The following is a 26,353-nucleotide window of genomic DNA, read 5'->3' on the forward strand; positions in this document are numbered from 1 at the left end:
CTGTGCCATTTGCATATCTAGGGCAGATACGCTGGTAATGTGGAGCAGTTGTGTTCTGCTGCACCAGCTTATCTGACTTGTGCAGAACCTCAGCCCACGTTAGGGAATCCTTGAGCTGACGGTGGAGGTGGTGTGAGGTGCTCCAGACATACCCACCTTGAGGTGCAGGGTACGCAAGGCCATTTACAGCTTTTAGCACGGTATCTCCTTCTGAGCTGTACATATTTGTTTTTCAGTTTGGAGCCCAGTTTGGGGACCGGAATGTATTTTGAAATGAAAGGCATGTGAAAATGCAGTGTTACGGCTCTGTCTTCCAATCTTGTCAAAGCATGATTTGTTGGGAGTAGAGGTTTTTGCTAAACGCTAAGGAAACTCATTTAGTGAGTGCTAAAAACTGCTGCTTTGATTAAACACTAGTGGCATAAATTTAAGAAGTTCAGTAAAGTTTATTTTAAGTAAGCATATGCTAAATATATGAGTAATCATGGAGCTCCAGCAAGGTGTTGGTCAAGAATGGCAGAAGCACTGTGATAGCTGGATCTTACCTAGTCAGGGAATTTACTTGTCCCGGACTCAAGTCAACATTCAGTCACGAGGAAAGTATTTTTTGGTTTTTTTAATAGGCATTGGACCAGGCCTTTTATTTTGCTTTTTTTTTCCAAAGTCCTTACAAAATTACTCGATGCAAATGTGATGATTGTAGTATATATTTGTGTGCTTTTTTGTGTTTATCACCTATATTGCAGTTGAGTATGTTTAATTTAAAACCAGTATTTCAAGATACTATGGGAAAAATACACAAATGAACTTATCGCTTCCCTGCAACCAGAAAAAAAAAAAAAAAGAAAAATCTAGAGCATGAAAATTATTTTACTTTTATTCATGGAGAGATTAAGCAGTGTAATTATGAGTACAATGATAGTGATGGAGTATAGGTTTTCAAGTATTTACAAACTACCTGCAGTCTGGAGGATTTTTTACAAGCCAATATGAAGGCCAAGTCTAAATCTTGCATATTAGACATGTCTAGGAAAAAAAAAATATGTGGTTAGGGTTTTCTGGTATGGGTTTTGGCAGGATTTTTTTTTTGGTGATGTCAACATAAAAAGGTTTTTATAGCAATCTTGCAAGTTTCAACTCTGTCTTGTTCACAATGATACACTTTTATTGTTGGATCTCATTGCTACAGTGTAAATTATGTACGAGCCCCCTTTTACTTCCAGTCAAGTACAATCCCCAAATCATGACGTTTTGTCTGGCCTTTGCTGTTTAAAGGCAGAATTGGACAGTTCAACTACATTGTTTCCCAACCAATGTTATCATAGTGGGTCCAGCGTGAACATGGTACCGTCTATGACAGTAGCTGAATTTAAAGAACATTATTTTATCCTTTAAAATTCACAAAAAAGAGAGAAAATAACAGAAGACTTACATATACTTTATTTTTTCCTTTGGGATCACATTAACTTAAACTTCTGCTCACTCTACTGTTTCTGCTTGAGAAAAGCAGGTGACTGCAGCTTCTGCCTTTAACCCTGTCATTGCTTAATAACCCATTAACAACTTGTCTCTTGGTGCTTAGCCAAATATTAGTACTTTCTTTTGATCCTAGAATTAGAATTAAGAAAAACAAACTTTGCTGGCATATTAAAAATGAAATTCAGGTATTTCCATGTTAACAGTTTACAAAGGTTTATAGGAGAGGTTCTCTTATGACCCTGTTGTTGCCCCCCCGTCCTGACATTCGTGATATTTTAATTTTTTCCTTGTTTCATTTTTTTTGTTCATTTCCAAAGGAAGTCTTTGGTCTATGCAGCTCTTTAACTGCATATAAATCAGTACCTGGTATTTTTCAAACAAATATACACAGTTTCCTCATCTTCTCTAACAGGCAGCTAGAATATGAGCTTTATCATCTTTGGTTGTTACGGGTAAAATATTAGTCCTTGAAATGCTAAGTTTCCTATAAAATTATGTGTTTCTCAGACAGTGACTGAAAAGCATTACTGATGTGAATGTCTGAAAAATTGAGCTGAAACCATTGGAAAATCAGCTGTTTCTATTGTAAGACCTGTGAAGATGCAGTCTTTATGTAAAGAAAATTGTTTTGCCCCCTTACAAAATACTTAAAAGCAAAAATACTCATGCATGGCAATTCACATGGCTTTTCTTATTATATGCTCATAGGACGGACAGAACCCAGGTCCTCCACCACTGATACCGGGACTGGGGCAGCAGGGAGGACAAGGTCGTCTTGGCCCTCACAACCAAGGACCTGGTCTTAATAAAGGTAAATAAATATGTTGTCCATTCTTCTGTGAGTAATTCTCCTAAAAGAGGCTGTTCTAGTGCATTGCCTCTAGACAGAAAAGGCTACAGCAGAGCACAGGGCCTTGGCTGAGAGGAAAGCTTCCGTAGACTTGGGCTGGAATATAGAGGAAAAGTTTTCCCCAAGAAATTATTTAATGTGAAATGTATGGTGTATGCTTTGTAGAACTGTACGAACTAGAGCATCCTAGAGCGTTTTCAGAAAACGTTAAAGAAATCTGCTATGATTTTTTCCCTCAAGGTGACTCCCGTGGTCCACCAAACCATCACATGGGCCCTCTCTCAGATAGAAGGCACGACCAGAACAGTGGTGGTCCTGATCATGGGCCTGAGAGAGGGTTGTTTCGAGGTGGCCAGGAGTGGGGTGATGGTAGAGACAGCAGGGGCATGCCAGATAGACGAGGACCTCACCCAGATTTCCATGATGACTTTGATCGACCAGATGACTTCCGTGACGACTTCCATCCAGATAAGAGATTTGGCCATCGATTACGGGAATTTGAGGGGAGAGGAGGCCCACCATTGCAAGATGAAAAATGGAGACGAGGTGGACCTGGGCCTCCCTTTCCTCCTGATCACAGGGAATTTGAAGGAGGGGGTTCAAACCGTGGGCCTCCTGGTGCTTGGGAAGGACGGAGACCTTCAGATGATAGATATCCACGGGATCCTGAGGATGCACGGTTCCGAGGAAGACGAGATGAGAGGTAAGAATAAATCTACTCATCTTTTTTGGGTTAAAGGGTAAATGGAGGGAACTCTTTTTTTCCTGGTTTCCTTTTCATTAAGGAGTCTATCTGTTTCAGATTTATAAACTGGAAACCAATAAGGAAATGAAAACTCTAATATACCTGAGTATAGAGTCCATAAAAATCACTCAGTAATAGAAGAAAACTTGAAAAATGGTCATTGTACACAGCAGCTTCCGTGTCTTTAAACAGTAAGTAAAGAGAAGGGAGGAAATTTGTAGAGAAGATCCAGTGACACAGGATGAAGATTTGAGACCGTTTTGATGAAAATTGAGAGGAAACTTGAAGGTTAAAGTGACAAACTTTTGAACACTAGAAGTGGATTTTGAGACTTTGTCTCCAGTCACAAACTTCAGCATGACTGTAGAGACTGTAGAATGAGATGTAATATACTTGTAAGGAGCAGGAACAGTGATCCTACTATCAAATATAAGGGGCAGAGCTACAGCATCTGTTGGACTGTTGAGACTACTTTCTCATGGTTTTGCTTGTAGAAATTTTATTTCTCTTTCTGACTTATTTCTTAATGCCGAGCGAAGAACTCAAAAATAATCTAATTTTCAGCAATGTCCATGTCATTGCTCACAATTTCCAAATAAATCACAAAGGGATGAATTTGCTTCTAGTTACCAATGTGAATATGGAGGAATTACGCTAAGTCAGCAAGATTAACTGTCATTGAAATTGCTCCAGATTTATGCTGGTTTGACCGAGATAAATTTGGCCTCCAAGGTCTAAGCCTCTCACTGACCACCAACTCTATATGTATAAGAACGTGTACTTGTACAAATATATTGTGGTCTCCACATAATGTGAATTTTGTGTGTTTTAGTTGCCTTTTTAATCATTTTCTTACATTCCTTTTACTTTGCATCTATACAGCTCTTCTTTTAGCTATTTTCTACCTAGCTCTGTAAAGATGTACCTTCCTTTTGTGTGGAGTATGAAAAGAAATGAACAGTAACTAAAAGAAGGTAACAATTAAAGCCATTTTTAAAAAGTCAAAATAGAGAGAATCCAAGATGAATGGTCTGCATTATAGAATTCTAAGACACAGCAGACGACACTTTTAGAAGCTCAGTAGAGATTTTCAAATCTTATACTGGAAATCCTTAGGGACTGGAAAATATTTTATTATGATCCCGATTTTTAAAAAGGTTTCAGGAAGAGAGTCCAAGAACCTTGTGACCTGTAGATCTGACTTCTGAACTAAGAGTCTATTTGTCAGAGTACAAGTGTTTGTACAGAGAGTTTGGTTTAAAAGGAATCAGCACAGGGGTATAAAAGACTTATTGTGCTTGGAAACTTAATTAATTCCTTTGAATGAAGGTGAACTAGGTGCCATTTACTGCAGATGCTGAGGTGAACTTAAGAATCCCAACCACTTGTTTAGCTGACTTGGTTTGGAGTTTAGATTGTAACCGGTTTGATCAAGCATGAGAGGGAAGTGTGTGTAAGTGTGTTTCTCTCTAATTTCCCGTCCTTTTCATCCCTGTCCTGTTCTTACTCTACCTGTGCATATCAACATGATGCTTCTACTGCAGAGACCTGCCTCTTCCTGCCTGCTAATCTGCACAGTGTGTAGTTCTGTGTATTAAGGTCCTAGGCCTCAAGGAAGAAGATCTGAGAGCAGTCAAACAGGAACTGAGCCCTATGCAAGGCAGGGTTTTAGATGTGACTGATACGAAAAAGTGAAAAAGGATATACATACCACAATATTAGGAGCTGTGGCTATGTCAGGCATAGGTATTATAGATTTCAAAACTAAACTGTGTCCGTAACATTGCCTGGAAACAAAAGGAAAGGCCCTATTCCTGCTAGCCATAGGACCTCATGTTGCAAGTCTTGGTAATTTACAAGCTAAGCAGAATCACACCATGTCAGTATTAAAATGGGAGGCCCTCTAAAGAACATCTAGAGGACCGTGCTGTTTCAAGGCTAAACAATATTGCTATGTGGTTATTTGAACCATTTGTACCTGAAACTGTTCAGTTTGTTTTCCCAAATCATCCAGGTTAATGTAAAATGGTTCATTGTCCATACACAGCACTCCCTCCATCCACTGTTGTACCTATACAGGCACAGCAGCCTCCTCTCTGTATTGTGTTTGTTTTCTGGGAGGTGGAGACAGACCTATTGTTTTTAAATAAAAAAAAAAATGTAAAAGTTAAAAAATATTGTATTGTGTTATGACTACTGTTAAAATATTTAAATTTGTAATTAAAAGGTTAATGTTGTTAAAATTCTAAATAAAAGTATCTAAAGTTTTGCTTGTAATAGGATGCACTGTGTCGTTAATGAGCTGGGGAAGGGGATGTTGCACAAAGCCAACACCATCTGAGCATTACGGTGGTTACGGTTTGGCAAGTGCGGAACTGGGAAGAGAGGGGAGGTGGGGGCATCAGTGTGAATGGGCAAAGAGTGCTCTGCATTATCTGAGCTGTCACTGAGGGGCGGGCAGGAGCAGTGTGGGGTTGCACAGAGGACTCCTGAACCAGTGTGCCTGCACCACCTAAACATCTCACCTGTGCTTGCACAGAAACTGGGCTGTAAACTGAGACAATCGTAACAACCGGTGCTAGTGTGCACTTTTGGAGTTGCAGTAATACACAGACCATGTATGCACTTTTAAAAGCACTCCAAGTGTTTAAACTGATAATGTAAAAAACAAAACCGCTAGTATTCACGCAGCCATCTATAGGCTTACCTGAAATGGCACTGACAGTTCATTAAGAACCATTCTTCTCTCTGAAGATCTGTTAAAACCCCAGTGTGATACTGGAGGAGCTACACTCATTTAAGATGAGATGCAGAACCCAATCACACCAAATTACTGAAGATGCCATGGTACTTACTAGAAGGAAATTAGCAACTTTAGTGTCATAACTACATTTTGAAAAAAAAATTATTCCTTATTGCAGTTGGATAAACTGCTCTTCAGGTTGTAGAATGCCACTGTGCATGCTGTTCAGCAATCATCCTCCCTACAGAGCCAAGTGCAGTCTAGATTCGTTTGCTAAAATTGTAAACTTAGAAGAATGGAATGAAAAAGAGAATGTTCTAGCAAAAGAATCCCAAATCAATAGGAATGAGATGCTGGAATGTTTTGTTATAGCCATGATTCTCATTGCTTGTATTTTTTCGGTTTATCACTAAAATGGAAGGAAAAAAAGGGAAGGGGAAAGTAAGACCACCACAGTTAAGGGAAATTCACTTATACTTTTCCTTACCTTACCTTATATTTATCATCACTCACTGATTTTTTTTTTTTTCCCCGTTTTCATTAAATGAATGCAGTATATTTGACTATTTTTCTTGTATGAAAAACCAACACTATCAACAGAAGGAAATATGAAGGAAAACTATAAAAATTAATAAACGAAGTGCTCAAAAGGCAGAAAATGAGCACTCTTCCACCTACATATCCTATTCTAGTAACTGTATGTGCTATAGTATTAAGTAAAACAGTTCAGAAATTAGTTGATTATTAAACTGAAGCTGACTCAAGTTTATCAATCTAAATTCTGCCTAAAAACCACATTTGTACCGTGTTCTTTCTTGTAGCTTCAGAAGAGGAGGACCCTCGAGACATGAGGGCCGGGGACCCAGGGGGAGAGATGGCTTTCCTGGCCCTGAAGATTTTGGGCCAGATGACACTTTTGACTCTCCAGATGAAAACTCAAGAGGAAGGGACCATGGTGTTCGGGGGCGAGGTCGTGGTGCTCTTAGAGGTGAGGGGAACATTCTTCAACACTGAAATGCAAGGATAAGGAAGCAAAGACAATTCTTGGGCAAATTACAGTATTTTCATGAATACAATGTCTCTTCTCACTCCTGTTCCCTGCATCTCTTACTGCTCAGGAGGCCGGAAGGGTTTACTTCCTACTCCAGATGAATTTCCACGCTTTGAAGGAGGGCGGAAACCAGAATCCTGGGATGGAAACAGAGAACCAGGTAAAAAATTTGGTGAGGTTTGTTTTAGATAATAGACTAGACTTCTACAATATAACCATTTACAAAAAAATTTTTAAAAAAAATCACCTCTTCTTCCTGTACCTCATATGCTCATTACCAGTCTTTTACCACAAGAAAAGCAAAACATAGTTCTTTTGACTTCTAAATTTAGGAAAAAATTAACTATACAGAATTTAACTGGCTCTAAATGCAAATGTCTCACTGAACAAAAATGATTGTGGCCTCAAAGTCTTGATTTTAAATTGAATTCTTGTACAGCCCAGAACTGCCTGTTGTCACCTGTGGATGACTGAAGCATATCTCATGGGATTTTTCTGAGATGTATATTAATGCCAATAGTAACCTTTCTCTTGGATGGCATCTTCTCTGTTGTTTGCAAAAATAATGTTTTCAGCTGCAGTGTCTGACAGCTTATTGGTATTTGCATTTGTGTTACTAATGGCAACCCCATATGGGGCAAAACTGAGTTTTAGAATGTCATGGAAAAAATGAGCACAAATGACACATGAATAAATGAAGATGTGATTGTCTGTAAAATATATGAAAATATCTTATACCGAAAAGAACATTTCAGATCTGTCACTTCTTTCTTTCCCATCATCTTTTAAACCTGTTTTACCTTTAGCTTTCTTACAACTTATTCATCTAATGTTTGCTTGTTTGCCTATTGAGATGGGGGGGAAGCTTTATGTAATTTTAACTTAAAATTGTGTGCCGAATAGTATGGAAAGTGTGTAAATTTATGTGACTGCCTCCAAAAATTAGGAATAATGATCAGATGAACACTACTTATTATCCTGTTTTTTCTCTTCATGTTCAGGTCCTCGTCCAGATCACCCTCCTCATGACGGGCATTCTCCAGCTAACAGAGAACGTTCTTCTTCGCTCCAGGGCATGGACATGGCCTCATTGCCACCACGTAAACGTCCCTGGCATGATGGACCAGGGACCTCTGACCACAGAGAAATGGATGCTCCAGGTGGACCTCCAGAGGAGAGGGGCAAAGGTAAAAAGCCCCTTGTATTGAAAACCTTACGTAACAATGGCACATTTTTCAACAGTAGGCTTATCCAGAATTCCTTATCTGTTCAGAGGGGATAAAGCTGAACTGGTAAATATTTGATCTTACCAGCTGTGAAGCTGAAGACCAATCTTACAGGAGCATAAGAACAGCATAAGAGGGATTTTCTGGGACATCAAATCCGAATCTTCTCTTCAGCATCATATAATCCTCTTCTTTATTGCCCTGTTCAAAAGCAGTTAGTTTTTGGCTCCCTGTTACTCCAGTTGGAAAACTCTTGTTAAGAGCTTTTTTCCCCTCTAATTTTCAGAATAGTTAGTTGTTAATATTCATGCTTGTGCTAGCAACCTTCAACTCAAATCTTTCCTGTCTCAGCCTTCATTCTGTTTGACTCAATGAACCCTGACCTTTTTTAAGTCTTTCCTTATGAGTTCTCTACTTGTAAGAGTGTAAGCTTGGCCATCCATGATCAGACAAGAAGTCCATAAAGCTCAGCAGCTTGTCTTCAACAATAGCCAGTATCAGGTACTGAGGAAAGAGTGTTAAGAACACTCTAAGTCTGTAGTGGTATGTCCCTGAAATGCTCTCTAAACCTATGAAAATCTGTAGTTCAGTGACTTACTGAAATATTATTTTTATATTTAACGGCTTTTGACAGTTACCTTTTGTGTGCTTCTCAAATTGCTTTAAGAATCTCACAAACTTTTGAAATCCACAACATTCATGGACAGAGCTCTAAAACTTAATTGCAGTAGACTATGCTTTAAAAAGCAAAAGGAAGGAAGGAAAATGTTGTTCTCTTGTTTTAAGCCTATCATTCACTAATTTCATTTGATGATGTCTTGTGTTTTAATTGGAACAGTTGAAAGTTCATCCCTATTATTTCTGAATGCCATCTCTGATTGCATTGAACTACCGTTTCCAACCTGAACTAGATTTTCTCCAAGTCAGAGCTCTGATCTGTTTAGTTGTTCTCTCTGGGAAGTTGTTCTGCATCTTTTACTATCCTTATTACTCTGTATATGCTATTTTCAGTTTTAATTTATCCTTTTGTAAATTAAATGGGGTAACTAGGAATTGCACACACTATTTAAGATGTGGTTTAACCATGGATTTCTACAGTTCACTTGGTTTTGTTCTGTTTTCTCCATTCTTTCCTAATAGCTCCTGATGTCTATTTCCCTCTTTACTAAACAGTCACATGGCACTGTCATGCAACTAGCTACTGTAACCTACAAAATACATTCTTTTGGATTTAGTAGCTGGTTCAGAGCCTATTACGGTGTATGCCACAATCATCCTATTAGCCTTGCCACCAGTTCTTGATCCTTTTTCTTCTTATAAATCTTAGGATTGCCGTTGTCTTTTTTTAATGTCCTCATATTGACTACCCACTGTTAGGTAGTGATCAGCAACAGAGATCCTTCTCAGTTGCTTCCAAATGCTAAGCTGCCAGCCTATAGTTGAATTTTTTATTGTTAGACCTGTACTGCACAGCTTTGTCTTTGATGCCACTGAATTTCATTCTACTTCTCTTATTGTTGTCCTGAAGCTCATTTAGTTTTAACTGTATGCCAGTCGTCCTCTGTATGGACTGTATTTCCAGTGTTGTATTAACAGCAGGTTTTATCATTTGTTCAGAGATGTTTTTAATAAAACTCTGCTCGTAAACTCCCTCTGTATCAATATTTTTCCTTTCAAAACTGTATGTTGTGTTTCTCATTTGGCCAGCACCTTATCAAATCTCTGATTCCTTCTCCAGCTTCAATAATTTGTGATAACTATGATATTCTTTATTGAAGTCAAAACAATTGTTAACTAACTACCACACTTCTTCTGCCTAGACGACTCATTAATGTACCAAAGTAAGTTTAGAACAGTGGCAGAAAGCCTGATAAACAAAACATGAACAATACTTTTTCACGTGGGCTGTGTCACCTTCAGTTGTATTGGTAAAGTCATTTGAAGATTAAAACTTCATGAATTATAAACTCTGTGGAACAATTTGGTCTCTATTTTACACAGAACCAAGCAGAGTCAATAAAAAATCACTCTTGCTAAAGTGGAGCAAAAATATCCTAATGTAGCTGTAGCATGTGTCCATAAAGCACTGTTACTGTTAATTTTTTTTAAAAATACTGCTTGTTATTTTGAGCTAATGACTTTGGGTTTTTTTTATGTTAATTTACGTATCAGTACTAAAAAGATCTGTGAGAAGTAGAAAATCCTGTTCCTGGCAGTAAGAGCTCATGTAGTTTATGTTCCTGGTTAGTAGTAAAATAGAGCATTTTTCCATTATTTCTAGCAACAAATGAAACAAAACAGTAATGTTACTCATTGTCTTCACCACCAACCTCAACTGATCCATCAGTGCAATGTCTTTGTTTAGGGAAGAAAAAAGTATTTTGCAATAAAAATATACAGAGAACCACAGATGATGTTAAAGCATAAGAATCGGGTATGCCTGGCAGTTTTGAGGACACCATGACTATCACTGTTCTAACTTACTAAGTGATTGCTGACTGTATCAGATATAATCTCCTTTAATTCCCAAGGAATTGCTTGATTGCTGTCCATCTTCTGGACTGTAATGGAAACACTAAATCTATGTAAGAAAAATCATATAGAGGGAGGAGGCATAAAATTACAGGTCTCAACTACATTTGGTCTGTGATTATACCACAGAAGAACTAGCTAAATACATGGTATGCCTGAGAAGAGGCACGGCTTAGACTTCAACATCAGTAACTGATTGTGCTTCATTTTTAGGACGAGGAAATTCAGGACCTTCACAGAGAGCGCCAAAATCTGGGAGGTCTAGTTCTTTAGATGGAGACCATCATGATGGATTCCACAGGGATGAAGCTTTTGGTGGAGGTCCTGCAGGAGGCAATAACCCTTCTCGAGGAGGAAGGAGTGGAAGTAATTGGGGAAGAGGAAATAACATGAACTCTGGCCAATCAAGAAGAGGAGCATCTAGGGGTGGTGGAAGAGGCCGATAGAAGAGGCTTTGACTGGGTCACACCCAGTCTTTGTATTTAAATAGACTGCTACTCTGGACTGATAAAGTAACCCTGCAGCACCACAAACCTGGATTCTTAACTGGGATAACTGAATGTGCATTAGTTCCTAAGAAGGGTCTTTTCCTAGATCAATCAACTGCTACTAGCTGCAATATTGTAGCTAGCTTTGTTTTGTCCTCTCTACCCCTGTTTTCCTCACCTTCTTTTACCTACTTTGTTTTGTGAAGAGCTGGAATTTTTTTTAAGTGTTGTGAGACATGGAGCACCTCCACAGATTTCAGTTCACCTCCAGACAGAAACTTGTTTCTATATGTACAGTTTGTCAGAAGAGTTATGTTGTTTTTGTATGAATACAGAATGTAATTTGCGCAAAAATTAACAAAAAATCAACAGTGTCTGATTCTTTACTCACCTATTGCTATAAAAAGGGTTGTCTTTAGGCAAACTTGTGTATCAGATGGAGCAACAGAACTACCTCCTGAAATCTCAACCGTTTAAAATACTAATAGCTGATTCCTAGTTTTTTGGCTTATCATGTATAGAGAACTTTCATTTTCACCTTTAGCCACAGCTGTCTACAGATTACAAGTGGTGTTGACGTTAAAATTCCAAAACACAGGAAATCACCGCTGCTTGCTAGTCTACCATCCTGAAAGAGAAAAACGTGGAACACCATTTAGAAAAAGTTGTCATAGACATAGTGTGAGTTATAACCTGGACTGCTAGCAAAATAGACATCATGACAAATATTGTCATTCTACACTTCACCTGGGCAAATCAAATATTTTGTTCAAAACAGCATCTGTTTATAGCAACTGAGGAAGAAAGAAGTTTAACAGCTTGATTAATATGGATGCATATGTTTTACAATGGCTGTAGGATGCATTGCTTAAAGATATGGGTGTTCAGTAGAGTCTGGTGCATTCAAATGCTGAAGTGCAAACCTCCATAGTTGATCACTTTCATCTTAACATTTTTTAAGTATCTTTTTCTTTAGGATATTCTTTCCTAGTTTTACTAGGGGAGGGAAATGAGGAGGAGGGGTTATTCCCATTTCCCACATTGCATAATAAAGCTGCTTACCAACCATGAGTTTCTGTTTTCCCCATAAATCATTTGTATTAATCATCTGCAGTCACCAGGCTATCAAAAGGCTCCCTTAAAATTTTCATTGAGGCTTTAGTATTATCACATAAGTACATACTCTAAAGCCAGATCTCAGGAAGGTCCTACATTAAAAGTATAGGATATAACGTATAATGAAAAATATCACTACCAGGCTCCCTTCCCCCCACCATGAATTTCATGTTATAATATTCAGGATAATAGGACAGTGTAGTTCTATAGCTGACAAGGCTACTGCAACAACATCGTGATACACAGCAGCTATTTTATCTGACTTCTCATACAGTGAAATATACTAAAGACTGGCTTAAGTCCTGATGACCTATCTAATTTAAAGAGATCAAAGCATAGATGCTTAACTGCTGTTCAGTCAATCACAAGTACCATTTTTTTCTTAGTTTTTAATTTGTAGTGTATAAAATGGCATTTGAAAATTATAGTAATTAACTCTGATCATCAGCCTATAAAATCCTTGTCATGGGGCTCTAGAGAAACAGAATGGTCTTAAAAGAATTAACTGGAAAACAGCTGAGATGCACCTGATATGACACAGTTTCTCCTTTGAGGGGAAAAAAAAATGCTTTTTACCTCTTATCTGAAGAAGGGCTTTGGTCGCTTTTGGTATACGTCTGGGAGTTAGGATCTGTCCTGAAGTTTTAATGATAAATACCAATGATTAATCATTAGCAAAGGGGAAAGCTTGCCCTCTTTTTTTTTTTTTAATAACAAGCCCTATATATTTTTAAGGGGCTGACAGTGACTTTTATCTAATAGTTAGAATATGTGATTTAGAGGATGAGCTTTAGTCCTTAATTAAACCACAGTCTTCTACCAAAACAAGTTAGAGTGCACCTAGTAATAGGAAATCCAGCTTTCTCTATCTAGACAAAAGGTAGTATGCTTGTTTTTCCTCTGATGGTTGGTTAACACCTTAAATCACTATGGTACTTGGTGTTAAGTAATATTCTTCATCAAGGGGCAGCTTTTTTAATTAAGATGTGAAATATTCCACAGTCATGGAATATGCACAAAAAGTCATAAGAAAATTGCATAATGAGCTAGCTCTTGTATAAAATCTTAGAAGGTGACAGCATAGCAGGAGAGACAGAAGCAGCTTCCCAGTCCGTGATACCATGACCGTTGCTGAAAATGGATAAAATTACTTAATGGGAATACACTTCTGTACTCTTCAGGTCAAGTTCTTTTACCAGTGCTGCATGTAGAATCCTTATGCTCTACCTGTTACTTTACAGCTCCACCCTGTCTAAGATTTGTTTAATTTGATACTGCTGTTAGGGATAAAATTAATTTTATATACTATAGCTTAGAAGTTGTAAAAATGAGAGAACTAATTTAACGCCATTCAGATAGCTCTGATCTACATTTTTCAGGAAAAAAAGTGACCATTAGTGGAACATCTATACTGACATTTGGTACACAAATAGTTTTATTAAAGCAATCTATGTACATTTAAGTACCCCCATTTAACAATTTCAGTTTAATTCGGAGCAAGTATTAGGTGAATATGCTAAACCCTAAGTAGTGACAGCAGATAAATATTGCAGTGTTTGGCTTTATTTTGTGTATGAGGCATGTATACTCAGTGAGATACTCACTTAGGCTCTGAGCAGGTTAGGTCTGGTAGTCCCATTTATCTGCAGTAGTGCAGTATACAGCCCAAAATGAAGTACCAAGCTCTCAGCAGGGACTGTCAGCCTGAATTCAGCACCTTCCTAAGGCTGCTTAGTTTCTGCATTGAAACAGAGCTGTGCTAGCTGAAACAGGCTCTAATTACTAGCAAATCTATTTTTGAAGGCCATGCTATGACAAGTAAGCAATTCCTGCCCAAGTTGAGAGAGTAAAAAATATATATATAAAAAAATTAAGTTCTAAGAGCTGAAGCTACCCTTTTAGAGCCCAAGTATTTGCTACCTTACAGTGGCTGTAAGGCAGCAATACCTGCAAAGGCCAAGGCTCTTAACTAAGATTAGCACCTTTCATCCTATCATCATCATGCAAGAAGACTACCCTTACAATTACGGGTAGTCTTTGTGACCCACAGACCCAGGAAAGTTTGTTTCACTTACTGGATCATATTTTAAAGACTTTTTTTAGAGAGAAATGCAGTTCCGTGCAACATAGTATTCATATTCACCACTGGTCTGAGGTGGCTGATGACTGCACTATACAGTGACTAAAGTATGTGATCGGAGTGTAGGGGTCGGCACAAAAATGTGTTAATAGCAGCTAACTATTTTTGAATGTTCACTCCCACACTTGATCAGATTTCGCTAAATTGTCTCCGTGTTTCAACATCAGTCAGCCCTACGTACCTCAGCTGTAAGATACTTGCTTTTCATGTAACAGGCAAGTTAATAATTACATTTCATCAGCTCCGTAATCTCACTCACGTTTTGAAGTAGGCTGCAGCAGCCACATGGTCCTATACTGGAGGTAGGAAAGTGGGATGCTGCCAGCTCCCACCCAGAGCCGCAGAGACTCCAGACCATGGCTATGGAGCTGACCTTGCAATAAGGCAAAATCCCGTGCTCGGGGACAGCTTGGCAGGCTGGCACCAACACCGCTACACCTGAACACAGCAAAACGAGTTTAGCGAGTCACTGCTGCCGTTCCCGGGTGCCAGCCGCTGCTTTTCTTGCCCAAGAGTTGGCGAGGAAAACCCAGCAGGAACGCGAAGGAGGTGAAGAGAAGCGGCGTAAGACGGCGCCATCCTCATCCCCGTCTCGGAGAGGTGTCTTCGTGCCCCGCGCCTCGGCTGGCGCCAGCGTGAGTCTCTCAGTCCCTCTGCCCGAGTCCCGGCCGGGCTGCGGCCGGTCGTCGTCCCCCCACGGCGCGGGGTTCACACCGGCAGCGCTTTGCCGCGGCGGCGCAGCGCGGCGCTGAGGAGGCCGCCGAGGCGGCGCAGGCCGGCGGCGCCCCCAGGCAGCGCGGTCAGGAGCGCGGCGGCGGCGGCGCCCAGCTGGACGGCGGCGCCCAGCGCCGTCAGGAGGGTGCTCCGCAACCCCAACGCCGCGTAGAGGGTGCCGCCGAGGGCGCCGAGGTACAGGAGGGAGCCGCGGCCGGGCTCCCGCAGCAGGCGGGCGGGCCCGCGCAGCAGGGCGGCGGCGCCCAGGGCGCAAAGGGAGCCGAGGGACCAGAGCAGCGCGAACTTGCGGGCGCGGAGCAGCAGCAGCGGCGCGTACAGCGCGGCCAGCCCGAAGCAGAGGGCGGCCAGCAGCAGGCACAGCCCGCTCCCCGCCAGCCGCTGCCAGCGCGACAGACCCAGCAAGCACGGGTCCGCCTCGGTCGCCCACGGCCAGCTCGAGCCTGAGCTCGGCCCCGATCCGGGCGCCGCGACCGCGGGGGGGGCGCCGCGGCCCGGCTGGAAGGGGTTCAGCGGGCCCAGCCAGGCCCCCAGGTCACCGCCGCTCCCCGCCTCCTCCTGCGAGCAGCCGGCGGGCGGCGGCGCGGGGGCCGCGCTGGAGCCGCCGGCGGCAGCGGCCTTCGACTGCGCGAGGTACTCCTGCAACTGCCGGCCCAGGTCCGCCATGGCGGGGCCGGGGACCGCTCGCGGGCGCTACAACGCGCCGCCCGCCCGCCCCGCCGCCATCTTGCGGAGTAGCTGCATCCGGGTTACCGGCCATCTCCGGCGGCCCGCCCTCACGTGGGGCGGTGCGCGTGCGCGTGGGGCTGCGAGGGGCTGAGGCGGGCTGCGGAGGGGCGCCGCGCCGCCCTCCGTTCCTTTGCGGCGCGGGCGGTCCACGTCCGCTTTGCGATCTGCAACTGATTCTTTCCGCCTGCTCATAGTTTTAAGGGAAAGGCAGATTTGTCTGACAAAAGGAGCGGGGAAGCCTGTCAGGCAGGGGGTGCCAGGGGCGGCCTGGGGGGGTTATGTCGCTGCTGGAGGGAGAGCCCGCTTCAGCTGCTCCTCATGAAGCGACTGAAAGGGCTCAGCAGCCGCGAGCGGTAACAGTTTACGGTTTCAGCAGCTGGGAGGAAGATGGTGTCGCATTCAAAAGTAGATTGGTAAGAGAAAGATGATACTTGAGATTGATACAGCTCACAGGTGGCCGCACGGGACGCAGCCGGCGAGAGGAAGGATTGCCTGGCGTGACGGCCCAGTGGCTGGGAGGTAGCTCGAGGCTGAGCGCTGCCCTGTGCCATGCGCCTCTCTGTCACCCTTGGCAGCACCTGGAGTCTCCTCACACATTCAATCCAAGTAATCTCTGCTTCTCTCTAAAGGAGAGCTGCAAGAGTGGAGACATTACATGTTGGCACCCAGAAACCATTACAACAGGAGAGACTTGAGATGCAGAGAATGACTAAGAGCTTGTCTGTTTATTACTGTGCGCTCAGCCAAATCTGTTAAATTGTTGGCTGTTTATTAATAATATTACCTATTACCCTTTCCTCAACCAACCGTTAAACCAAAATAAGAACATCTAACTCAATCCTTCACCCTGGTTTAAATAAGTAATAAAAATATCAGATGCTAATTTAACCTGTATGATTTTAATGTTTACTGCAGGGCTGAAAAATGAGATGTTTGGACACAAGGAAACACAGAGAGCACAGTTTCCATCATCAGTCCCAAGCTTGCAACAATATCTGTAGCTATGGTGAGTCACATCATGAGTACTCGACTACCTTACAAGATGCAAATAAAGTTTGAAATCGCTTTTGGGCAGAAGCTCCCTGTCCCATTTGGTGGATCACTTCAGCATTGATACATTATACATTGATACATGTCAGAGAACATAAAACTCCTTAAGTGCTCAGGACAAAGTCAATCATCGGCAAGAAGGGATTAGATGTTATCAAAAACGTCGCACTTGGAGAGGTCCTCGTTAGGGAGTGTGATCCCTCTTCCTTTTGGCAGCAAAGGATGCCATCTAACCGCTTTCTAGAAGATAGCCTTCCAGATGTGTCTTCTGCTGCCCTGAGGGTACAACACGCTGCGAAGTTGTTTTCCCTTCGCCTTGGTGATGTGCAATGAGTGTAACAGCCTGTGGTGGCAGGCAGGAAGCGCGGCTTCTTTGTTCACAGGAAAAAATGTTATGTCAATGAGGTATATGTCAGATATAACTGTACACCAGGTAACAGCTTCGTGATAAAACCGTACTGTCAGCGTTTCCCCTCTCCCTCCCAGGCTCATAGTAGCTGCCGAAGTGTTTACTACCAGGTGGGCCCGGCGGCAGCTTTGGCGGCGGGGCAGAAGCCGTGCCCCGCGGCCGCTGGGTCCCCGCACCGCGGCCCGGAGGCTGGCGGGAGGCGGGCCCACTCCACCGCTTCATTACTCAATATTTCTTTCCCTTTATAGGAAAAGTATGCGCGGGGCCGGGGGGGGCTGCCCTGAGTCACCGGGGGCTGCGGCTCCCGCCCACGCCCAGGGGGCCCGGGCCGCCGCCGGGCCGGGCCGGGGCGGGGTTTCTGCTGCCCGCCGGGGCTCGCTGGGGCTGGAGCCGCTGCGCCGAGCCGCGTGTCCCGCCTCGCTGCCCCTCCACCACAGCCCGGCGCCGGCCGGGGGCGCGCCGCCATGACGGGCAGGTAAGTCCGAGGAGGGGGGAACGCAGCCCGGCAGGGGAGGCCTGGGGAGCCCGGCCAGCGGCGGGGGTTGGTCCCGCGCCCAGGCCCCGGCGGGCTGTCCCTGCCTTCACCGCCCCTGTGGCAGGCGGTGAAGGGTCGGGAACAGCCCCTGTTTGCCCTGGGTAAAACGATGGTGTGCCCGGTTGGAAGCGGTCGGGGGAGAGGACGTTTTCCTCCTGTGAGGTTCAGGCGGAGCGGGGCGCGCTGCGGCCGGGGGAGGCCAGCTTCTACACCACCGCCGCCGCCAGCGCTGGCCGCTCCGTGCGGTGGTAGAGTCGGAAACTTGACCTCGTGGAAGAGCAGAGCAAGGGCTGCTCCGTTGTGCCTTACCCCTGCACGGGGACACAGCGAAAGGCGGTGAGAAGACCAGAAACAGAGTTGGGAAGGAGCAGTTGTGGATCTGAGCAGTGCCTGCCGAGCAGCCAGGCTCCTTGCAGCCGGGTGGTGTGGCTCAGGCGCTGACAGCTTGCTCCCGCTGTGCTCCCCACCGCCGCCCTACACTTCGGGGTCCTTCTGACTGATGTACAGGCTGCGCCCCATACGTTCAGTCTTCGCTTCTTTGGGCTGGCCTTGGAGTTACATGTTCCAAGAGCTGTCTAAGTCTGGAGCTTGATTCTCCTCCCGCGCTGTCTTACACTCGAGAACTTTGTAAAGTCACCTAATTGATAGATGTAAATGAGAAAAGCAGTGGGGAAAGTATTTACTGGCATCTTCGAGGCTTTGCGCAAATGCTTTAGTCTCTCCGATCACTTTGTTCTACCATCTGTAAAATAAAACCCAGACTTACAAAGCAGTTTTTGAAAATAAGCTTGCTTTTGTAAAATGTCTTGAAGATGAAAAGCATGAAGAAGTAATATTAAAATCAGTAGGGTGCCTTTTTTAGGATAGTCATCCTCCTGAATCCTGCCATCATTATTGTAATCCTGAAGCATTGCTCTTCATGACTAGGAATACTGAAATGGATCTGGAGTAGTTTGTGTATAAGTATTCATTTTTCTTTTGTGTAAAGTCTTGATGTTTGTATTATGCAGCTTCTTAAGATTATTCGATGTAGATCACGCTTGGTGGGTTATTAGGTATAAGAACGTGCTGAATAATTGTCACATCCTCATCTATGATTTGGGTGATTGTTGGTTTTGCTCTGCGATGATGAGTTGATATTGATGGGTGGTTGTACATGCTCAAAACACTATTGTTTTTTGCCTCCTGTCTTTAGATTACTTTGTCTTTTCTGTCTTTAACAGTCCCTTTTTTGTTCTTCTGACATGTGAAATAGGTGCGTATTTACAAGTTTACATTCATTTCCTTACAACTAGAGGAAGACTCAAGAGTCTTAATATTCACAGGTCATGGGTGCTCATGCAGCTTCTAAACGGGACAAGATGGGAAGGACCAGGGAAGAATTGTGGCTGTATGAACCCAGCTGATTTTATTTTTCTAGAAGTGTGCTGCAGTACTGTTTACAATGACATGTTTACCTCAGGTGACATCACTCAGCTGTAGAGGACAGCGGGAAATGCCTGTGGAAAGTAATCCTTGTTGTCTTCTCTCCGTGCTTCCTCAGAAACCTGCCTGTTAAGGTACAACACTGTATTGAGTGAGAAGTTCTGATGTGAAGCATGAGGCTTGCTGGAGAGTTCCAAGGTAGTTGAGACACTGCAGAATGTGCAGTTCTTCAAAGTAATGCAGAATTTCTGTCTCCTTTTCCTTAGATGTACTTCAGAGGGTTGTTAAAATGAGCAAGCCTTGGCTTTAGCTTTTGAAAAGTGAATGCAAGTGTTATTTAATGTTTTCAGAAATGTTTGTCCTGGAAAGTTTGTCAGCTATGAAAATTTCTAAATTTCTGTCTGCTGTCGTTCCTAGGACAGAATGATTAGCTGTTATGTCAGAGATGTTTATCACAGCTGTAATTCAACTGACTTTTTCCTCAGTAATAGTATAATCCATTTAGGGCAGTAGTTTCCCAGCAAAACAAAACCTGTACTTTTCAGTGTTTGTGAAACATTGCACTGCTCAGCGCCTTGCATGACTGATGCCATTTGACAAGCACCATGTTTAGTGTTGTTTTCAGGCTGGGACAGACTCCTAAGTCATTAGAAAGAATTCAGCATCGAGAATGTACTTCCTTAGATCCACTTACAGGTCACTCTACTGAACTGTGGCCAGATGTTGTTTGATGTTTGTTATGTGGTAGTTCTTAAAATCTGTCGACATTATGTAATCCAGTGCTCTCCAGCTTTTGAGGTTCAGGGTTTTCAGGAAGGATATGAACTGTTTCACAGCTGGAGCATCCCCACAATATTGATAAATGAGAACCTTCCAGGGCCAGGAACATGACACAAATGTGCCTCTGGTCTTGAAACTGTTGACACAGGGAAGGGAATGATTTTGTTGTGTTACAGCGTGTTAAAGCAAGGAGGCTGGAGAACATGAAGTGCTGACACATTATTCTTTTTCACTTCACCTTTCTTGTCAAATAGAAACACAAAGGGCTCGCTTCTAGGTACTATGATTACTGATGCATTATTTGTAATTAAGAAAGATGAAAAGTAACTCCATTTTAACTTTTAAGTGTTCTGTCCCATTTAGCTGCAGAGGGTATCTCCTGAATTTGTTTAAAGCTGCAGTAATTTGATTTACTGATTTTTAGCATTAGGGAAAAATGTAATTCCAGAAAATACAAAGAAAGATGTGCACTTCTATGTATTCATAGTAGAAAATTATTAAAAATAGGTGACTATTTAGCAAATGAAATTCAACTATTACATGTATCACAAGTTACATTGTTATAATGTGAGGATTGTGTTTTGTTAGAGAAAACTGATAGTAGATCATTGGAATTTGCAAATAGTAATTCTGACTGCCTCTTCTCAGCTGAGCTATTTTATTTCTCTGTGTCTTGACTAAAGTGGCTGTTATAGTCCCTAATTTCAAGAGCAGTCTGTGGTTTAAAGGGATGCTGTTAACTTAAAAAAAAGTAAATCACCCTTTCTTTGAATATATCTGTTCCACCTAAGATCCAAAGATAATAGGACAGAAAGAAATTAGAGATACATGTATTCTAGTTTTATTAAGTTACCTGTTGGTTAACTACATTTAGAAATAAACTTTGTATAAGAGATAATGTGTTAGATATAAAAATAGTGTGTTTCTAAGCAGCCTTTCTATATTTTGCAGTGTTGAGAAGTACAATTTATGTGATTTTTGGTGCCTTTAGAAGTATGCTATGGTACTTCCTTACCAATAAATAAGTGAAGACTGCTTCTGTAATTTGTATTTGATGTGTTTGGTCCATATCTCCATTTTGATTTTTGCCTTTTCAAGGATTGTTGGGGTTTGGGGCGGGGGGGGTTGGTTGTTATTCTTTTGTTTGGGGGTTTTTTTGCTACTGTGTTTTGCCCTGTTTTGTTTGTTGTTTGTGATGGAGTTATTTCTAAGGAAGAGGATCAGTGAATGACCAGTGAACAAAACATTGTCAAATGCCCAAAGTAGAAAATAAACCAGAATTGAAGATAATTTCTTTTACGACTTTACTGCTGTGGTATTGATTAGAAAACATAAAGGTAAAAAATGGCTGTGCTGTTTTATATTGCCTTTAGAAATTAATCTAATACAAAGCCCAAGGAAAAATGTTTCCTAAGTGCATGTTTCAGGGCATAATTATTTTTGTAAGAAATTTTTGTTATCACTATACTTGGTCTAATTGGGATCTGGATACGCCTATGTACTTCCTGCAGTCAACAAAAGAAGAACAGCTGCATTTACAGATACGCTTATTGATTGTTCCTAATCCAGTTGAGGTAAGAAATAAGAGTATATTATTTTCGATTAGGCTAGTGTTTGACTAGATGCTTTTTAATTCAGTAGAGAGCTGCTGCTGTGCATGTGCTCCATTTTATGAAGCAATTGCAAGTAAAATGGTTTGAAGGAGGAGGAGGGAGTATAAAGGTCCATAATAGTAAGAAAGGTTCTTGATGCTGACTAGAAAGTACCTGCATCAAACTAAGAGATGTCGCGTCTCTCTGAGTTATAAGCAGCCATTTCTACTCTTCTGGATTGAAAAATGTGTTTTTAATCTTATTAGCTTTCCAGCTAAATCTGCACTCAGAGGCTCTCTAGATAAATTTTAACTTGTTGGAAGGTCCTTAGTAGTCTGTTCTGGGGACATAGAGGTGCTTCTCTGAGGAGAACTACTTGTTAATGCCTAAAAGAAGTCTAGCTGCTTTCTTCTCTGCTTTGGCCCAGAAAGTAACCAGCTGTTAAGATTTTGGCATCGATCCTGTCTCTCAAAAGCGATCTGTCAAGAGGGAAAGAAAAACAAAACCATGCATTTTCACTCTTTATGTGCGAGGCAGCAAGAGAGGAGGGAGTGAGTGAGCGAGCTTGTGTTGAGGGATGGGAAGACAGGATGGTTATTGTTTTGATGTTTTTTTCCTTCAATCCCCTCATCTTCCCTTTTGAAGAAGAAAGTCATACTTTTCTGTGGAAGAGTGGTTATTTGAAAACCAATAAAATCATGTTGTATGAGTCAGAAGGGTAAAAGCTTAGGTGTTTGAGAGAGAAGGAGATTTTTAGCCAGCTTGCTTAAGGGAGATTAATGTTGCGGTGATACAATATTTTGCTCTGTGCTAAAAGTAAAAAGGTGATTTAATATTACATTTTAAAAGTGTTTTATTGCTCTAAAATTTAAAAGGTCAGCAGAAACACCCAGTATGGAGGACATTTTTCGTCTTCTGTTCCATTTACATCATAAAGTAGAAATGGATAAAGCACACATGCAATCTGAAATAAATGATAGTGGCAGGTTGCTGTCAGAGGTCAGGAGCCTGAAACTCCCAAAGAAATGTGGGGTGAATTGTAGATTTTGAGGTTACTGATTTCTGGTTTTGAAAGTATGATGTTCTTTATTTGTGCCTGTTCTGCTGTGTTCCAGTAAACCCTTCTGTTTTTCTTTAAGCAGCAGAGATCCCTTCTCTTCTTTAATACTCATTTAGTACTTATGAAGTCATCATTTCTACTTCTCTCATTCTTTTTCCTCTGTAGCTTGCCAGGCTGTAGTCATGGAATATATTTCACTCTCATGCTACAAAAATCTGCATTTTTTTATAATTTACTAAAAAATAGTTTGTTGGTAATGATTCTTGAGATGTTTTCTATGATGATGATGCTGATCAAATGACACTGACTCAGATGCTCCCATCCTCCACTCCTTTCCCTTTGTTCTCTTAAAAACTGACTTCTGTATTCTCAAATACTTACTCTTTCTACCCGGCTACACTGGGCTGAGCCATTTGTGCTGTGTGATCCTCTTTCTCTCTTGCAGGGGTGGGTGGAGAGGGGGAGTGGTAGAAAGGGCAAACTCCTGCTTGAAGGTGCTGTTCAGTTCCCAGCAGAGAGCTCTGGAGGCTGGAATGCCAAGTATGTTCCTTCTCCCTGCTTCCTGACCCTCCGCTGCATGCCACTTCTGCAGGCTGGAGTGTGTCCGGAGAGCAAAAGTCTTAATGGTTTTGTTTCTTGGAATATGCTTTATCCAAATGGAAGGAACAGTTCTGTTGTTTGCAGTATCCTCAAGACACTGCGTGATGCAGCAGCCTGCAGGGAACCACCTTAGAGATGCCAGGGTCAGATACTGATCTGCAGTAAACTAAAGTGTTCATTGCCAAGAGATCTAGTAATCTATTTTACTTTTCTGTAATTCTCTGTTGCTTTGATCAGATCTTGAATTAAGTGGATTAATTATGTGAAGACTCGGGGTTTTTTTTTTTTTTAATCTCACTTATAAAATTTATACAGATACATTATGCAAGTCTAACACAGAATGAGTTGCTGATGTAGACTCCTAGTGTGCTGGCTTAAATAGGTAATTACTAGTGGAATACAGGAAAGAGGTTGTCTGATCTTTAAGACTGTAGCAGAATGGCAGATGAATTGTAAGAAACAATGCTTGAGCAGGGGTCTATGCATCCTGCTTTAGCTCTTCTAAAATGTAAATGCAACTCCCAAAAGGAAGGTGACTCATTGAATATCAGTGTTGCTAGTGTTCGCTCCAGTTGTCTCTCTGCATTCCCCTTCACAGTGGCATTGGGTGCCATGGCTGGCCTGAGACTTCAGGGGCTGGCATCCTCCAAACTTTATCAACGCCGGCAGGATCGGCTAAGTGGCACAGGGTCACTCCTGAGCAACAGGACAGATACAGCAGCTGGGATACGTGGGTATGTCTCTGACATGAAGGGAATGGTCTTGTTGAAGCATTTTCCAGGATTTGATAGATGTTCGTTTTTGGTGGTGGGGCTTTTTTATTTAAAGCGGGAACTGTCTGCACACAGCCAGAGGGGATGAAGTCTGTTTATTTTCATTTCCAAGTAGATTACGAAGAAAAGGATTTTCCGGATGAGAGAGCTTTCAGTTTTTAACAATAACAGGAAAGCAACAATGGAGAGCCTTTCCCGTTTCGAAGCACTGTACTAGGCTGTTCAGAATCAACATTAGTGCTAGTGTTGTTAATGGCGAAGTATTTAGTCACTGTGGGAATAAAGAAATGGTGAAATGCAATAATTTTTCAAAATGTTGATAAAATTCTACTGTTCCTTGATTTTTAGGGCTCAATAGTCCATTTCTTCACCGATACTGTTAATAGCAAGCTAGTTGATTTTAGTTTTTGTGAATAACTCCAGTCCAGCAGAAACTGAAGCTTTGAGTGTAGCTGCTTCTTGAGATTATTTAGAACACGTCAACCAAAGCTTCTTAAATCTGCCCAGACAATTCCATTGCTTGATTTGATCATTACTTTTCCTGTGCTTCAGATTAGAATTTTACTTTACTTATCAATTTTCATTGAAGTTAATTTTGGGCAGGAGAGAAATTAACAGGAATTAAATAAAACTTAGTTTCTTACATTTTGGGAGAACTGTGAGCTGCAGCAGCAATATGGGATCTGAAGTCTGTGTCCACTGGGGACAGCCATTAGCATGCAGGAGAGGAGATTTCTTTTTAGCAGTCAGAAGTTTTGAATTTCAGTTTTGTCTTAGCAGGCGATAGACCTGATGCTTACCTGTAATTGAGCAATTGGTTTGGCTTCTCAGTTTGAACTATGGATCCCTCACTAGAACCCTTCTTTTCCCACTATTTTCCTTTTAGCCTATAGCTATTAGTTGATAAATTTTCAGTTTTTCCTGCACAAAGTTGTGGGTGTGAATGTATGCGAGTTTAGTGAGGAGGGGAGTAAGAAGGTAGTGAAAGAAATGGTGATGCCATTGAGTGGAGAGGATGCTGTTCAGGAAGAGTGAGAAGCATAGAAGGGACCTGTGAGAGAAAAGAAAATAAGCATTGAAACAGCAGCAGTGGAACACAAACAGCAGGGTGTGAACAGGTGAAGATAGGAAGGATGAGGAGCTGAATGCCCAGACATAGTCATCTCAGTTGTCAAAATGTAGTTTGCTTTCCGCTATTTAACTGTGTTTCATTGTAACCTGTAAGGGCCTTCCAGAAAGAAGGTAAAGGCACAGTATTTTTTTCCCATGATTTCCAACTATTATTTCTAATATTTTTTTTCTGAGTTTGTAAACATGACAGATTTTTCAAGCCTTGATTTTGTTTTTTTAAATTAGAGTTTAAAACTCTCTCTTAAGTAGATGTACTTAATCCACTATGCAGAAAGAATGCCCTTTTCTGAACAGCGTGTTTATAGTACTCGGCACTACACTAGTATGGTTTTGCAGGAGAACAAGGTTAGTTCTCGTTTGCCTTCTATGTCAGCTAGATTTCAGGAGCTGGAGCTTGGTGTCTGGAAAATGTTTATCTATGCGAGATCCCTCTTTTTAAACCTGTGCTGTTAAGTGTGCTGTGTGAGGCTGCTGGAGGGGGTGATCTGGGCAGCACTGGCATAGCAATGCTGACAGTAATGGTTCTCTAAATGTACTGCATCAGGCTTGGGCGCATTAGTAAGCCTAGGAAGAGTGGAGTGGGGCGGGGAGCTCGCTCTGAAGCTGAGCACAGCTGGGACTACAGGAATATGGTGCTAGGTAGGAGAATGCTCAGGGGCTGATACTGCGCTGTGTGTTGAAGGAGAGAGGCTGTGTATGTATTGCTGTGGTGACACATGTACAGAGCAAGGCAGACCATGCCTGCATATAAACTATATGCTGGCAGAATTTTTTAATAAGGCCAGGTGGGTTTGGAAGAAATAACTTTTGCAGCTGGCAGAGTGATTTAGGGGGGAAATGTCTAGACAGATAAATTGAATATATTTTTCACATCATAGTTCTTGAAGAAAAGTAAGCATAAAGCCACATATTTTGGTTTTACTCAGCAGATGACAGTGCTGAAGATTATAATCTGATTGGGAATTTTGTCTCCTAAATTACTTGTATTTTATCCACGGTTTTTGAGCTACTGATACTTTTTGCTTCTCCCTCCTGATACGTCCTGGTAGTTTATGTCCTTTCTTCAGGCAAAAGAGAGTAATCCAAAAATAGTGTTGCTGCTAGTTGATGATAATTGATGAACACATTTGGGAATGATCTATCTTACCAGTGCTGGTAAACAAACAT

The 26,353-nt window shown here is 41.9% G+C and overlaps 3 protein-coding genes across 8 annotated transcripts in view; 2 read left to right on the forward strand and 1 right to left on the reverse strand.

Annotated features, from left to right (window-relative positions):
* Positions 1-11,646, forward strand: part of WDR33 (WD repeat domain 33) — a 72,338-nt gene extending 60,692 nt beyond the window's left edge. Inside the window, exons 18-23 of the mRNA XM_076341670.1 lie at positions 2,188-2,290; positions 2,570-3,032; positions 6,639-6,805; positions 6,936-7,028; positions 7,870-8,055; positions 10,840-11,646. Coding sequence (XP_076197785.1) covers positions 2,188-2,290; positions 2,570-3,032; positions 6,639-6,805; positions 6,936-7,028; positions 7,870-8,055; positions 10,840-11,072 — 1,245 coding nt within the window. The 3' untranslated portion in view covers positions 11,073-11,646. The remainder of the gene's footprint in view (positions 1-2,187; positions 2,291-2,569; positions 3,033-6,638; positions 6,806-6,935; positions 7,029-7,869; positions 8,056-10,839) is intronic.
* Positions 853-15,806, reverse strand: SFT2D3 (SFT2 domain containing 3). Of its 3 annotated transcripts, none has more exons than XM_076341671.1 (4): positions 14,630-15,806; positions 12,807-12,866; positions 11,653-11,742; positions 853-7,005 (listed from the first exon to the last, which is right to left on the reverse strand). In XM_076341671.1, the coding sequence occupies exon 1, from the start codon at positions 15,766-15,768 to the stop codon at positions 15,079-15,081; it is 690 nt and encodes a 229-aa protein (XP_076197786.1). In that variant the 5' UTR covers positions 15,769-15,806; the 3' UTR covers positions 853-7,005; positions 11,653-11,742; positions 12,807-12,866; positions 14,630-15,078. The 3 variants fall into 3 exon arrangements, with proteins under 3 accessions (XP_076197786.1, XP_076197787.1, XP_076197788.1); XM_076341673.1 differs by lacking the exon at positions 853-7,005 and adding an exon at positions 8,257-8,295; XM_076341672.1 differs by lacking the exon at positions 12,807-12,866.
* A 1,873-nt stretch (positions 15,807-17,679) lies between these two features.
* LIMS2 (LIM zinc finger domain containing 2) overlaps positions 17,680-26,353 on the forward strand; it is a 34,986-nt gene continuing 26,312 nt past the window's right edge. For 2 of the 4 annotated variants that reach the window (XM_076341659.1, XM_076341660.1), the window contains exon 1: positions 17,680-17,765. In XM_076341659.1, coding sequence (XP_076197774.1) covers positions 17,755-17,765 — 11 coding nt within the window. In that variant the 5' untranslated portion in view covers positions 17,680-17,754. Of the gene's footprint in view, positions 17,766-19,287; positions 19,385-21,583; positions 21,605-26,353 lie in introns of those variants that run through there. The other 2 variants (XM_076341661.1, XM_076341662.1) reach the window with 2 other exon arrangements.

Source organism: Aptenodytes patagonicus, chromosome 6 (genome assembly GCF_965638725.1).
Source record: "Aptenodytes patagonicus chromosome 6, bAptPat1.pri.cur, whole genome shotgun sequence".
NCBI lineage: Eukaryota > Metazoa > Chordata > Aves > Sphenisciformes > Spheniscidae > Aptenodytes > Aptenodytes patagonicus.

Excerpts from the sequence above, each read along its gene's own strand:
- SFT2D3 (XM_076341672.1), bottom strand. The coding sequence starts at position 15,768 with ATGGCGGACCTGGGCCGGCAGTTGCAGGAGTACCTCGCGCAGTCGAAG.